Raw genomic sequence first — 12652 nt, forward strand, 5'->3', positions numbered from 1 at the left:
AGCAGGTATATCTCACTGGTCACCCCCAAAGCCAATTCCTCCTTTGGTCACCTTTCCTTCCAGTTCTCTGCTGCCAATGACTGGAACGAACTGCAAAAATCACTGAAGCTGGAGACTCATATCCCCCTCACTAGCTTTAAGCACCAGCTGTCAAGAGTAGCTCACAGATCACTGCACCTCTATATAGCCCATCTGTAAACAGCCCATCTATCTACCTCATCCCCATACTGTATTTATTTATCTTGCTCCTGTGCACACCAGTATCTCTACTTGCACATTCATCTTCTGCACATCTACCATTTCAGTGTTTAATTGCTATATTGTAATTACTTTGCCAACATAACCTATTTATTGTTAACTCCATTATCTTACCTCATTTGCACTCACTGTATATAGATTTTTATTTTATTTTTTCTACTCTATTATTGACTGTGTTTTGTTTATTCCATGTGTAACTGTGTTGTTGTATGTGTCGAATTGCTATGGTTTATCTTGGCCAGGTCGCAGTTGCAAATGACAACTTGTTCTCAACTAGCCTACCTGGTTAAATAAAGATGAAATAGAAAGAAAAAAAAAGTTATCCCAACCTGCTAGGTAAAGTCAAATCTGTTAATTTGACAAAAGCTGGATCTCTTCTATTCATGAGGACCCTGGACGATTGTGCATGAATGATTTTCATTGTTTATCCTTCTTTGTGTGCATGTCACACAAGCTCGTCCATATAATAGCATGAATTTAAAATGTTAATAACTTTGGCTATGAGTGAAGGAAAAAAATCTGCCTCAGACAATTCATGGAAAAATGTAATGGATATTTTTGGCACAGATGTGATAACGAAAGGTTCGTTTTGAAAATGGACTTACTATGGGGACATCTATGGGAATTGTCTTTCTGGGTTCAGCGTTAGTTAAACTGAAGTACTGTCAGTCTCCTCTGTGTACATGAGATGGCCTGCTTCCCAACTGAAACCTTGGGGCCATGACCTGACCAAGGTCCAGGTTTCCGGTCTGGAAGCACTCTTTTGACTGCACCTACAGTATTGCTTCGGTACTGCAGTTTAACTGAATCACAGCCGAGAAAGACAATTCCCATTGACAGCGCCAAAAGATAATTAAAATCAGAAAATTCCTAATAAGACACTTTAATCATCAACTTTGTGCACAAAACATCCATTAAATTATTCAAATTGTCACCGAGGCAGATTTGTTTTCCATCACTCACAACTGAAGATATTAACATTTTATATTCCTGCTCTGAGGTCATGACCCCAGGAAGCCAGGGGAAGTGCTGGTTGGCTTGTTCAGCTGTCCACGTGCTCAGACAGAATTCTGGGAGCATACAGGTGGAATAATCCCAGTCAGAAAAATGTCAGCTATCACTAAATGGTGTATGCTAACGCGAGTAGATTAAATTGAAACAAAATTTGGCTATTACAATGAGACAGATATTTGTGAAGCATTCGGTTGGCGTTTCCACTCATTACCAAATATGGTAATGAGAGGAAGCCCAGTGGGCGGCAGTGAGAGAAGGAGTGAGATGGATTTTGGGGTGACGTTATGCAAATGTCCTCATCGATCAAATACAGTTCCTTGACCCTTTGTCAAATATATATATTTTAAAGCTTTGTTTTGGAATGCAAGGGCAAATTGATATATTGCACGTCACAGAGTATGCATTCCCAAACGGAAATACGCAAATGCATGCCAGTAGGACCTCGCTAGCTCATATGCTTGGCTCTGCCACCCTCCTTGTTCTGCCCACTATGATTCATTTGTTCCCATTGGAAACGTCTGTCGGTTAGTTATACACATATTTTGTCTAGTTCTTATTATAACTCAGTGCACCTGGTTCACTCCCATGAGTCAGCCCGGTTCCAAACGAAATGTAGCAACTTTCAGCCGGTGCAAAACACGCCTTCACGGACGCCTGGGCGAGATTAATCGAACCCTGTCATTAGTTACACTCCCGAGTTGGGTATTTCCAATTGGATGAAAAAAGACACGAGGATAAAATACTGACATTTACATCAGTAACAATCAAGGTTGAAATGTTCAAAGTGAAAAGTTTACAACCAGTTCAAATGCATAATTATCTTTATTAAACACAATTCCAATAGCTGCCTCATTGCGCTATTAGTTATCAACATTGCACATTTCATTTGGTTACAGTATAAATAACCTATTTATTAAACGTTGAAATATATACTCGTTTTATAATAATAGCTAGATTAGATCCATGGCTACATGGTATATCACATGAGTGTAGCCTAAACTAGTTATAAACACGTATCCAAGATCTTAGGCCTACTACTTCACAATCCAGTAAAGTCATACATACAAGTTCTTTGTAAGTAAAAGCTTATGCTGCATAGTTGTCCAAATTGCAGAATGCAATCAGAGTTTGTAACTTCATTTATTTACAAGGCAAATGTTCAGTTTCTCCTTTTCGTTTAAAGAGGAACAAGAAAGTTGGGAAAGTCCTCGTTAGGTTTAGGTATAAAAAAAAAAATCAAGATCTTGAAAACAAATCCTCAGCTTGGACAGTAGAGGCCATGAGTTGCATAAGACACGTTGCATTGTGGGAGTTGAACTGTTTCATATATTGCCATTAGCATCCTGCAGCTCCTCCCTGATAGCATTCAGCTCCATCAGGCTCTCGTGCAGCACCTGAGCTACTTGCCTAATCTTAAACACCACCTCTTTCTTAAACCCTTTCTTTAGCTCACGAGAGTCCTTGGTGAAGTATTTATCCATTCCTTTGAAGAGGCCCCTGAGGGCCACGGCAGCTCCTTCTGTTACCTCTGTGGCCCTCAACACAGGTCTATCCACTAGGCTGACCATTTGAACGGCCCTGCGGACCTCCCAGTCTCCAGAGTAGTGCTGGGTTCCTCTCCGGAGGAGAGGATGCCCCCTGAGTCTATACAGCCCCTCGCACACAAACCTCAAGATCTTCACCAACTCCTCCATCCTCGCCTCATAATCCTCCAGAACCACCTCCACTTTCTTCCTGTCCTGCATGTTGTTCACGTTGTCCGAGATGGTCGCCGAGGCCGACGTGATCCCTCCGGCCGCCGCCACTCCGACGCCCACAGCCGTGATGATGAGCGAGGCGCCGAAGGTGAAGGGGGCGAGGGCCAGGCCGACGATGGCCGCGCCGCCCCCGACGGCGGCAGTGGTGCCGCCGGTGATGTTGCCAATCTTGGCCTTCTTATGGAAGGAGGTGATGTCGTCGGCGAGGGCGTAGAGCTTGATGACGTACTGCCAGAGGACCTCGGCACGCTCCGTGAACACCTTGTTGAAGACACTCAGGCCGCGGTGCACCTTCTCCGCCAGTAGGGTGAATGACCTTAAGGGGGAGGGGGGAGAGAGAGAGAGACAGAAGGACATGGCAAGAGGGAGAGGAGCGAGAGGGATGCAGAGAGAACAAGTATTCAAACATCAGCAATGTTTCACGAGATTGACTACTGATTACGTTGTCATCACCGCAAAGAGGACATACCTAGTCTCATCGTCCTTCACCGTCTTGTCTTCATCATCTGAAGGTAGCTCATCCCATTCTGAGGCACAAGACAATTCCCAGATTACAAACTGGGTGTGTGCGAACACATGCGTGTGCATGCATACGTGCTTGTGAGTGCATGCACATGTGTATGTGTACGCACGTGTGTATGACTCACGTTCCACAGTGTTCCACCACTCCATCAAGCTGTCAGTGTCCTGTGAGATGGAGAAACGCTGATATCTTTGGACATTGCATTCACACAGTCACATTTTCAAACTGTTACCATTGAAATAGGGCAGATGGTGATTTGTGAGCGACATTTGACTCGTCAAATACTGACCCCCTCTTCCTCCTTCTCCTCATCCTCCAGACCGTCTGCAAGCTGTTCGTCAATCTGAGCAGAACGCCACTCAGCCTGCGAGAGAGAAGAGGGGACAATGTGAGAAAGAAGTGAGAGGGAGTAGGAGAGATTGCTGGTTGAGTTTGAATCTATTTGCTGTGCATACCTTATTATCCTTACAAAGGGATAGTCTGCACTGCCTTTTATGAGAAACATGGCCTTTGCCAGCTTTCCCTCCCCCTGAGGCCTAAAAATCCCTTACAGTATGCAGCAGATCCGGTTCAGTTGCATGACCGACAGGAATGTGCCACACAAGACAGAGAAGCCAGCCAGACCCAGACCATAGTTGTCGACAACAACGTGGGTGTGTGTGGCTTTTTTTATAGCTTTTTTTTTAAAGCTATTATGTTAGTCATACAACACCGATCAAGACAACTACCCATGGTTTTCAGTCGTTTCAGGTCTGTCTCCAATATAGGACAATGATTCAGCACAAATGTACATGTTGGATGTGTTCTTGTATGGGTGTACCTCTGCAGCCTCTGAAAAGTAGTAGTCACTAGATGTGGCTCCTGGTGGGTACTCGGTCATCCTTTCATCTCTCGCTTTAGTCTGAGAGAGAGAGAAACCAACACTAACATCAGTAAACATATGGCAGTAACACCACACACACACATACACACAATTACCTTAGTTTCTTTGCGATGCTTATGAGGGGCTTTAAATTTGAATGATTTCTTCTGTAGAGGAAAGATGGGATATAGATTAACAGCGGGTTAAAGAAAAAAAAAAGAAGAAAAAAAAAATCACACAGTAAATGAAGAAAGGATGTTTATAAAGTAATAGCAGTACCGGTTTGCAGTCTTCTATATCATCCTGTCCATAATAATCTCCATGCCCTCCTGCTGAGAAGAGATCCGACCTCCTCTGAGAAGTGTCATCGTCCAGAAAGCCCTCCTGGAAAACATACCACAGGAATGTCAACACTCTTCCGCTGACAAAATGTAAAGTGCGCACAAAAGCCGTATCTTTGGACCAATAGAAATGCCCTCACATGGGATGCCCGTCGAGGTGTGTAGCGCTCGGAACCAATCTGTGACTTTTCATATGGAAACATTTCCTAGAATAAAGGAATGAAAGTACACAGACCTGTTTTAAAACTAATACAGATGTTCTTTATAGGCCAATAATGGCAATGTAAATCTGTTAAAAGAAAAATATAAAAATTGACACATTCTCTAATAAACAGACAACACACTCAGGGCCTACACACAAACATAATAATTACCTGGTTTTGGCTTGACTTGCGCCGACTTGCAAGGTGGTTCTTAAATTTCGATGGTTTCTTCTGTTAAAGAGAGAGGACATTTAGAGCACGAGTGGGATCCATCCAATGCTTAAGAGGAGAAAGTTCTACTGTGTAAAGGAAAAGAGAAGTACCGGTTTCCAGTCTTCCATCTCGTTCTGTTCATCTTCTATCTGTCCAGCATAGAAGAGATCTGCTCCCTTCTGAGGCACATCACTGTCCAGAAAGCCCTCCTGGACAAAAACAAGAGACACTTTATAAGTTGGGACTCAACACGTATCGAACTTGTAAAAAGACAGCGCATCATAATTTGCTCACATGGGAAAACAGAAAAATTGGCAAACCTCTGATCTCCTTTGTGGAGAGTACTGTTGTGTGCTACTAGTCTGAGAATTCTCCTCAGCGCTCTGTAAGAATGAAAAATAATGCACCAACATTCACAACTTGATCATCTTGTTTGATAAAGAAAAACGGTATTTTCCAAAAATATAAAGCACAACCACACAGAAACCAACAAAAAAACCTTACCCCAGATTTCCGACGATTCATATGTAGGAGTTTTAATTTGAACGGTTTCTTCTGTAGGAGACAACGTTTATCATGTCATTAGGTTAAATAAAGAGCAGACAGAGGAAGTGAGGGATGTGAAAGAAAGAGGGAAGTACCGGTTTGCAGTCTTCCATCACATTCTGTTGATATTCTTCTACCGCTCCTGCTGAGGAGAAACCTGCCCCCTTCTCAGGCAAGTAATCATCCAAAAAGCTCTGCTGAAAGAAAAACATTAAATAAATCAAACATTTATACGGTCATTTGACATTTTCTTTGTACATTGAACAGCATAGACTAATTTGAGTTGGCACAAATACTAACACAACTACACAGACAATTACGACACAGACACGCATCCAACCTTGGGGTGTGACTGCGGGGTGTAGCCTTTCACTTCTTCGGTTTCCTCAAAAATATTAACCTACAAAAGAATAAACAAATGTTGACTGTACATACAGTAGTACTGTGTACATAGAGTACACGCATAGAAACTCACAGTACCTTGGACTCCTTGCGCGGTGTATAACCATGGGCACCTTTAAGTTCATCAAGAGGTTTCTCCTAAGAAACACATAATTACTGCATATGGACAAGTGAAAATGTGTATAGAAACGAACATATTGTGTTTGTCACAAGTATTTCTACACACAGTATATACATACATGAATCTTTGAACCTCTGCGAGGTGTGTATTCATGAGCGCCTGTTGGTTCATCCTGGGAATTCAACAACAAAACATTCTTGGCGTTATATTAGTTTTTGCATGACTACAATAGCATGTGCATTTAGCCTACTGTACACGTTGCCCTCCTTACCTTTTCGAGGCAGATTGCGAACCCTCTGTGAGGCACAAACTTAATTTTGACACCTTTACTTTTTTTCTGTGCAGAAAAACAGATGGAAACAGTCTCAATGATAGAAGTTTGATACATTTTTCATACGAAACGGTTGTCAACTTCCTAAACGTGTTAAGCATGAGACAAAGCATACAAATCCACCCGTCCCATCACGTTCCTCTGGCTCCTCTTCAGAGTTCTCATCCAAACCCAGGGCCTGTTAAACGACAAACCCATATGTGGTGTTCCACAGGGATCAGTGTTAAGACTGCAACTTTTGTCAGCACAACATTTATACAATAAAAACAGCAGTGGTTTTGATGAGTAGTCTTTCATAACAAAAATAAAACTAGAAATATAGACATAAAGAAGATAGGTACCTGTTTGGAGTCTTCTTCATCTTCATTCTCCTCTGCAGATATGAATCCTACTTCCTTCTGAGGAAAGTCATCGTCTAGCAAGCCCTCCTGGAAAACACACCACAGGACTATGTCAACACAGATTTTGTACACCAATATATTGCTCTTTTTGTTTACAAACAGATATAAAAAAATATATATATATATACATTCGCTCTATGTTGAGGCAAATGTAGACCTGAAGCTTTTTCAAGATGGTCAGCTGAAAACCGATCCTAAAAAATAAAAATATATTTTTTTAAAGTTATTCCAACAAATGTTAAATTATTTTAAACACCCCTTCCCTAAATTATATGTCCAATTATACCTTAGATCCTCTGCGATGCACAAGGGGCATTTTGAATTTGAATGATTTCTTCTGTTAAGGGGAAGGAAGTTCAAACAATTACAATACTAAATTAATGAAATTCACACAAAATCTTTCAAAACTAACTGGTTAAAAAGAAATACCGGCTTGCCGTGCTCCATGTAATTCTCCTTATCTTCGTAATCTGCAGAGAAGACATCTACCCCTTTCTTTGGGAAGTCTTCATCCAAAAAGCCCCCCTGGACAACACGTTAAAGTAATTAATACTGTATTAAACATCTTAATTCATTACAATCTTTACACAGGAACACACTCACCTTTGACCGCCAACGGAGACTATTGCTCTCTCCATCCTTGGATTCAGAAAATCTCTCCTAAACCAAAAAAATGACATTAAAATATTGACAATAAGCATTTCCATATAGCTACCTACACCATCACACATACAATTAATCAAAGATAACACAGTCCTCACCTTTGATCCTCGACGTAGTGTGCCGCTGTCACTATCCTTCAGGTCTTCAGAATATTTATCCTGTAGAATAAAAACATGTTTATTGACTACAGCAGTGGAACATATATACATAATTCATAAAAAATAAAGATTTACCTTTGACCCTCTTCTGGAAAGAAAGGATACCTTGAACGTCCTCCCCCTTTTCTGAAATAAAAAAAGGAAAAAGTTGAAAACAAAAGGATATAAATTTAGAAACGGACACTTAAAATACAGAACGAATACAAATAAGAGTGTGAGACGTACAGTTTTCGCACGTTTTCCGGCGCCATCCTCTTCCAGTTCTTCTACACTCCCCCCATCAGAGTCTGACGCCACCTGAGATAGGAGAGAGCGAGAAACAGAAATAGCACCACAGTCACACCTTCAGTATCAATTGACCACCACTAAGCACACATTTGAAAAAAACTGATGTGGTGACTTTACCTTCATCGACTCCCTCCTAAGCCTCAGTTTGCCAGACTGACGAGGGGAAAAGACAATCAAACAGTTGATTAACTTATAGGCTAGTCAATGTACAATAGATTCATGTTAAATAAAATACAGTAATATTAGGTAGGAGTGTGGCAAGGAGTTGATCATTTCATGCAAACAATGAACGTGTAGAAAAAGCCATTAAATGAGTTCTTACAGGTTTCCAGTCAGGATTGAGCTCAGGACTGTTTTCAGGCCAATCCTCCACACATCTCTCCTGTTTTGGGTTTAACAAAGTAAACCCAGTTCAGTACACACAGCAATAAGACAGTCAAAGAAAAAGTTCAACATTCATTCTGTCCAAGTTTTGCCCCTCTAGTACATACCTGGCCAGTCAAAATAATGTTCTCAAATACCTCCACTTCGTTGTCCTGTAAAACCAGAATGTTATTCTCAGATCAACAGAGAGAGAGATGACATGTTCCTACACAACACCGTCTTGTCTACTGAAAGTTGTAGAAAAGTTCTGTCATTTAAAGGCTGTTCAACTGATTGTGGTAGGAATAGACTTAGTATGTATAGACTTACTTGGCACAGAAACTTACCTGAGCGGTGTTCTTCGTTTGAGGGCCTGGTTTAGGATCTGGTCGCTCAGCTTCGGTCTAAAGACATAGCAGAAACCCAATGAGATACAAGTGAATCACAGACAGACATTACAATAATTGGTATGCTTACATACATGGAGAAAAAGGGACAAATAAAAATGGTGGAGGTGTCCTTACACGACTCGGTAACTTGGGCTGTCTTTTTTGAGGTGGTGGTTTGGGAGGGCTGTTGGAGGTCTTCACCTGAGAGGTCACAACATGTCACTCTTTGCAGTGTTGGAAAGAGAGGCCACACGGATATCAGACTGTACGAAGACGTGAGAAAAAAAGACTTGTAGGTAACTACCTGGGGGGTACCATTGAAAGCCTGCGTGGGGGACAGGGATCTGGCATGGAGGGTACCATGTTTCGTGGCAGTAGAGGTGGGTTGGAGAACATGTTTGGTTCCGTGAGGGGTCATCAGGAAGATATCATACTGTTCATCAGAGGGTGTTGCAAGGTTGAAATCCTGCGTGTTGGAGAGTGATGCATTGAAGAGCTCAGCAGTCTTCTCAAAATCTGACCCTGAGAAGATGTCTGTTTTCTGCCCTGGCGAAGTCTGGAATAAAGGTGTGGACTGCTTGACTGTAGAGTCAGTACTGAAAGAAGCACTCTGAAAGACGTCACTGGGTGAGGAATGGAAAATGTCCCATGTCCTGGAAGGCAGGGGCTGAAAGATGTCTGGTGTCGCATTGGAAGAGGGAATGTGGAAAGGGTCAAATGACCCAGTAGGCGTGGCTTGCATGAGATTGGGAGTGTCAGAAGGAGTGGATTGGAAGGGGTCCTTTGGAATGGACAAAGGGGCTTGGAAAAGGTCATCTCCCTTGGTGGGAGGAGCATTGAATAGGGACTCTCCCTTGGTGGGTGGTGCTTTGAATTGGTAATCTCCCTTGGTTGGAGGAGCTTGGAATGGGTTTGATGTTTTTGAAGGCTGAGTTTTGAATAGGTCCTGTTGGTTCGAAGGAGTTGCCCAAAGCTCCAGTCTTTCAGCAGGTGTGACAAATAAAGGACTGTGGCTCACATTTGGTGTGTTTTGAGTTAGGGCCGTTGTTTCGAAGAGATCCGGTGACCGTCTTTCAGACATGGTTTTGAAGATATACGTGGGCTGGTCAGACGGTGTGGTCTGAAGGTTGTCGCCTGTCTGTTTGTCAGGTTGGAGGCCCTCTGGTGTGCTCCGGACCTCAGGCGGAGGAGCAAAGACGGTGCCTAAACTCTGCCCACGTAGAACCTCTGAATCCTGATTCTTCGTGTCCCCGTCAATAGTCACACTGCTGGATTCCTGTGGGTTAAAAATGAACTCATGGTGTAAGCAATTTGACACATCAGTCAAACAAAACAGTCATTGTCAATAGTATTGCACATATGTGTCATACCACCATACAAATGGAAGGCTAGAGATCTGGTGGAAATGCAATGTCGCTGATAAAGACTCACTTTCATATAAGAGTAGAATGGATTCTCTTTTGACAAGCTACGATTGATTCCATTCTGAGAGAGAACGAGATTAAAGCATAAAATTGGGTAACAAATAAATGGACATTGTTTAAACATTTACCATTGCCAGTTGCCCTATAATAATTCAGTCTAACCTGCTTCAGGCGAGTGTCAGAGGAATCTCTGGATTCTGAAGTGGAGGGGATAGGAGTCTGAAAGAGAATGTGGAAGATTTCAAAAAGAGTTATGATATCCCTTCTATGCGCTTGTGTCCCCCAAGCCCCCCCGTCTCAGCCTCCAGTATCTATGCTGCAATAGCCTCAAGTATCTATGCTGCAATAGACCATGTGCTGGGGGGCTTGGGCCAGTCTGTTAAATCTGGTGTAATTCTCCTGTCTTATCTAGTGTCCTGTGTGAATTTAAGTATGCTCCCTCCTAATTCTCTTTCTCCCTCCCTCCTGGAGGACCTGAGCCCTAGGAACATGCCTCAGGACTACCTGGCCTGATGACTCCTGGCTTTCCCCAGTCCACCTGGTCATGCTGCTGTTCCAGTTTCAAACTGTTCTGCCTGCGGCTATGGAACCCTGACCGGTCTCCCCCCCGATACAGCCAGAAGAACTGGCCCGCCCTCAGAGCCTGGTTCCTCTCTACGTTTATTCCTAGTTTCCTGCCTTTCCAGGGAGTTTTTCTTAGCCTCCGTGCCTCTCCATTGCTTGCTGTGTTTCTGTATTAGCACTTTGTGACATCTGCTGATGTAAACAGAGCTTTACAAATACATTTGATTTTGATTTGAGATTGTGTGTCAGTGTTGTTTACCCTGTATTGTTTGCGGAAGGGACTCTGGGAAACTCTCCTCAGCATCCCCTGTAGTCTCATGATGCTCTGAAATAATTTTAAAACAAATATTAAATATAACTCCATGAATGAATTCCTATAGGTAAAGCTTTCTTGCTTATCTATACTCTAAGTGTATACAGTGCTTGCTTGTCTACTGTGTCTATAGTGGATAATTAACCTTGTGTTGTGTACAAAAATGGCCAGGAAAACTACACCAGACAACCTAACAAGGAGCTGTACAAATCACACACTCTGATAGTATCGGGAGGTGGGTTGATTTCTCAGGCTGTTTCGCAATATTCTTAAAGGGTGATAGAGTACATAGGTATCAAAAACACCTGACATCACAAGCAACATCATTTCTCAATCAACTGCCCTGAAAGAATGTCAGACACAATGCCATGCCAACACAGTTCCTGAGCTACAGCTAATGAGATTAAAAAGAGCTCTCTATATAATAAGTATTCACATACTGTAGGGCTTACTACTGTACTTTGTGGCTAAAAACCTGACGACATACTTTGTACAGTAAGTTCAAGGTTTAAAATATGCATAGTCAATAAGCTTTATTTTAGGGCACAAGAGGTGAGAGGAGTTCAACTGAGGTATTGAACAAACGCATCTCAAGGCTAAGTTCATCTTCAGAACCACGATATGGTTCTAACGATAAACTTCGCTTCATTGTGCTTTTGGGAAACCTGTCCCAGATTCTTACTCACCGGTCTTCTCTCCCCCAAAAAACCCTCCACCGGCTCACTCTGTGCCCCTTCCCTCTCCTCCTCCTTATCCTGACAGAGAAAGAAGAACACATCAAAACACAATGGAGTTTGATCTTCTTGTAAAGTGTTGAACGTTCTACTCTTATTGAACTGAAATCATCTTTTAGAATTATTCAAGAGTTCGAAGAGTTGTGATTTGACGCAAACGCACGTGTCCGTAATAATTCCATTGTAGGCCTATCACTTATCATGAAAACATTTAAATTAGTTTGATCTCACCATGGTTGCTGTGTTGATATCCGATCCAGTAAGCTATTGTCTGCACTAAACGAAAGTTTGCACTGAAATGAACTCGGTAGTTGCCAAACTAGTATTTCCAACCGCGCGACTTGGCAATTGGTCCACTCTGCGTGTACTGGTGATTGGATGATTGATGGACAGAATAGGTAGGCGTGTTTGATTTCCCTCCCCTTCCCTTCTTCATCCAAGCGATAAAATGCGACCGGACCAGTTGTCCTCGCCACAAGGAGAATGACCGGACCAGTTGTCCTCGCCACAAGGAGAATGTGCGGTCAATGACGCGCACAGGTGTGTTGTGTTCCTATACATTGGTGAAAGAAACATTGGTGCCAATTTATATACCTATTAGCTAGTACGCCTAAAACTACAGGTGGCTTGTAAATCTGTCTTTAATGGTCCCTATGTCTAGGTCTAGGAGGGGGGGGGGTTGATGTTGGATGGATGTGTAGATACATGTTGTTCTCTGTGTGTGTGTGTGTGCGTGCCTATATTATTTCTCAGAGAGAGAGAGTGTGTGTGTGTGCGTGCGTGC

At 42.5% G+C, this 12652-nt stretch overlaps 1 protein-coding gene across 3 annotated transcripts; it reads right to left on the minus strand.

Annotated features, from left to right (window-relative positions):
- Positions 1-2081: 2081 nt before the first annotated feature.
- si:cabz01007807.1 (uncharacterized) lies at positions 2082-12319 on the minus strand. Of its 3 annotated transcripts, none has more exons than XM_029666528.2 (37): positions 12100-12319; positions 11821-11889; positions 11081-11146; positions 10420-10476; positions 10265-10318; positions 9138-10109; positions 8969-9034; positions 8792-8848; positions 8573-8617; positions 8404-8463; positions 8199-8234; positions 8019-8090; positions 7869-7919; positions 7734-7793; positions 7576-7632; positions 7402-7497; positions 7259-7309; positions 7101-7166; positions 6913-6999; positions 6687-6749; positions 6512-6577; positions 6359-6436; positions 6198-6257; positions 6058-6117; positions 5813-5911; positions 5676-5726; positions 5492-5554; positions 5282-5380; positions 5130-5189; positions 4896-4961; positions 4694-4798; positions 4531-4581; positions 4373-4453; positions 3842-3916; positions 3677-3716; positions 3499-3556; positions 2082-3345 (listed from the first exon to the last, which is right to left on the minus strand). In XM_029666528.2, exons 1-37 carry the CDS (start codon positions 12100-12102, stop codon positions 2595-2597), a joined length of 3951 nt encoding a protein of 1316 aa, XP_029522388.2. In that variant the 5' UTR covers positions 12103-12319; the 3' UTR covers positions 2082-2594. The 3 variants fall into 3 exon arrangements, with proteins under 3 accessions (XP_029522388.2, XP_029522387.2, XP_029522389.2); XM_029666527.2 differs by having other exon boundaries at positions 5813-5914; positions 12100-12318; XM_029666529.2 differs by having other exon boundaries at positions 5813-5914; positions 6359-6412; positions 12100-12317.
- Positions 12320-12652: the final 333 nt, after the last annotated feature.

Source organism: Oncorhynchus nerka, linkage group LG8 (assembly GCF_034236695.1).
Source record: "Oncorhynchus nerka isolate Pitt River linkage group LG8, Oner_Uvic_2.0, whole genome shotgun sequence".
NCBI classification, from domain to species: domain Eukaryota; kingdom Metazoa; phylum Chordata; class Actinopteri; order Salmoniformes; family Salmonidae; genus Oncorhynchus; species Oncorhynchus nerka.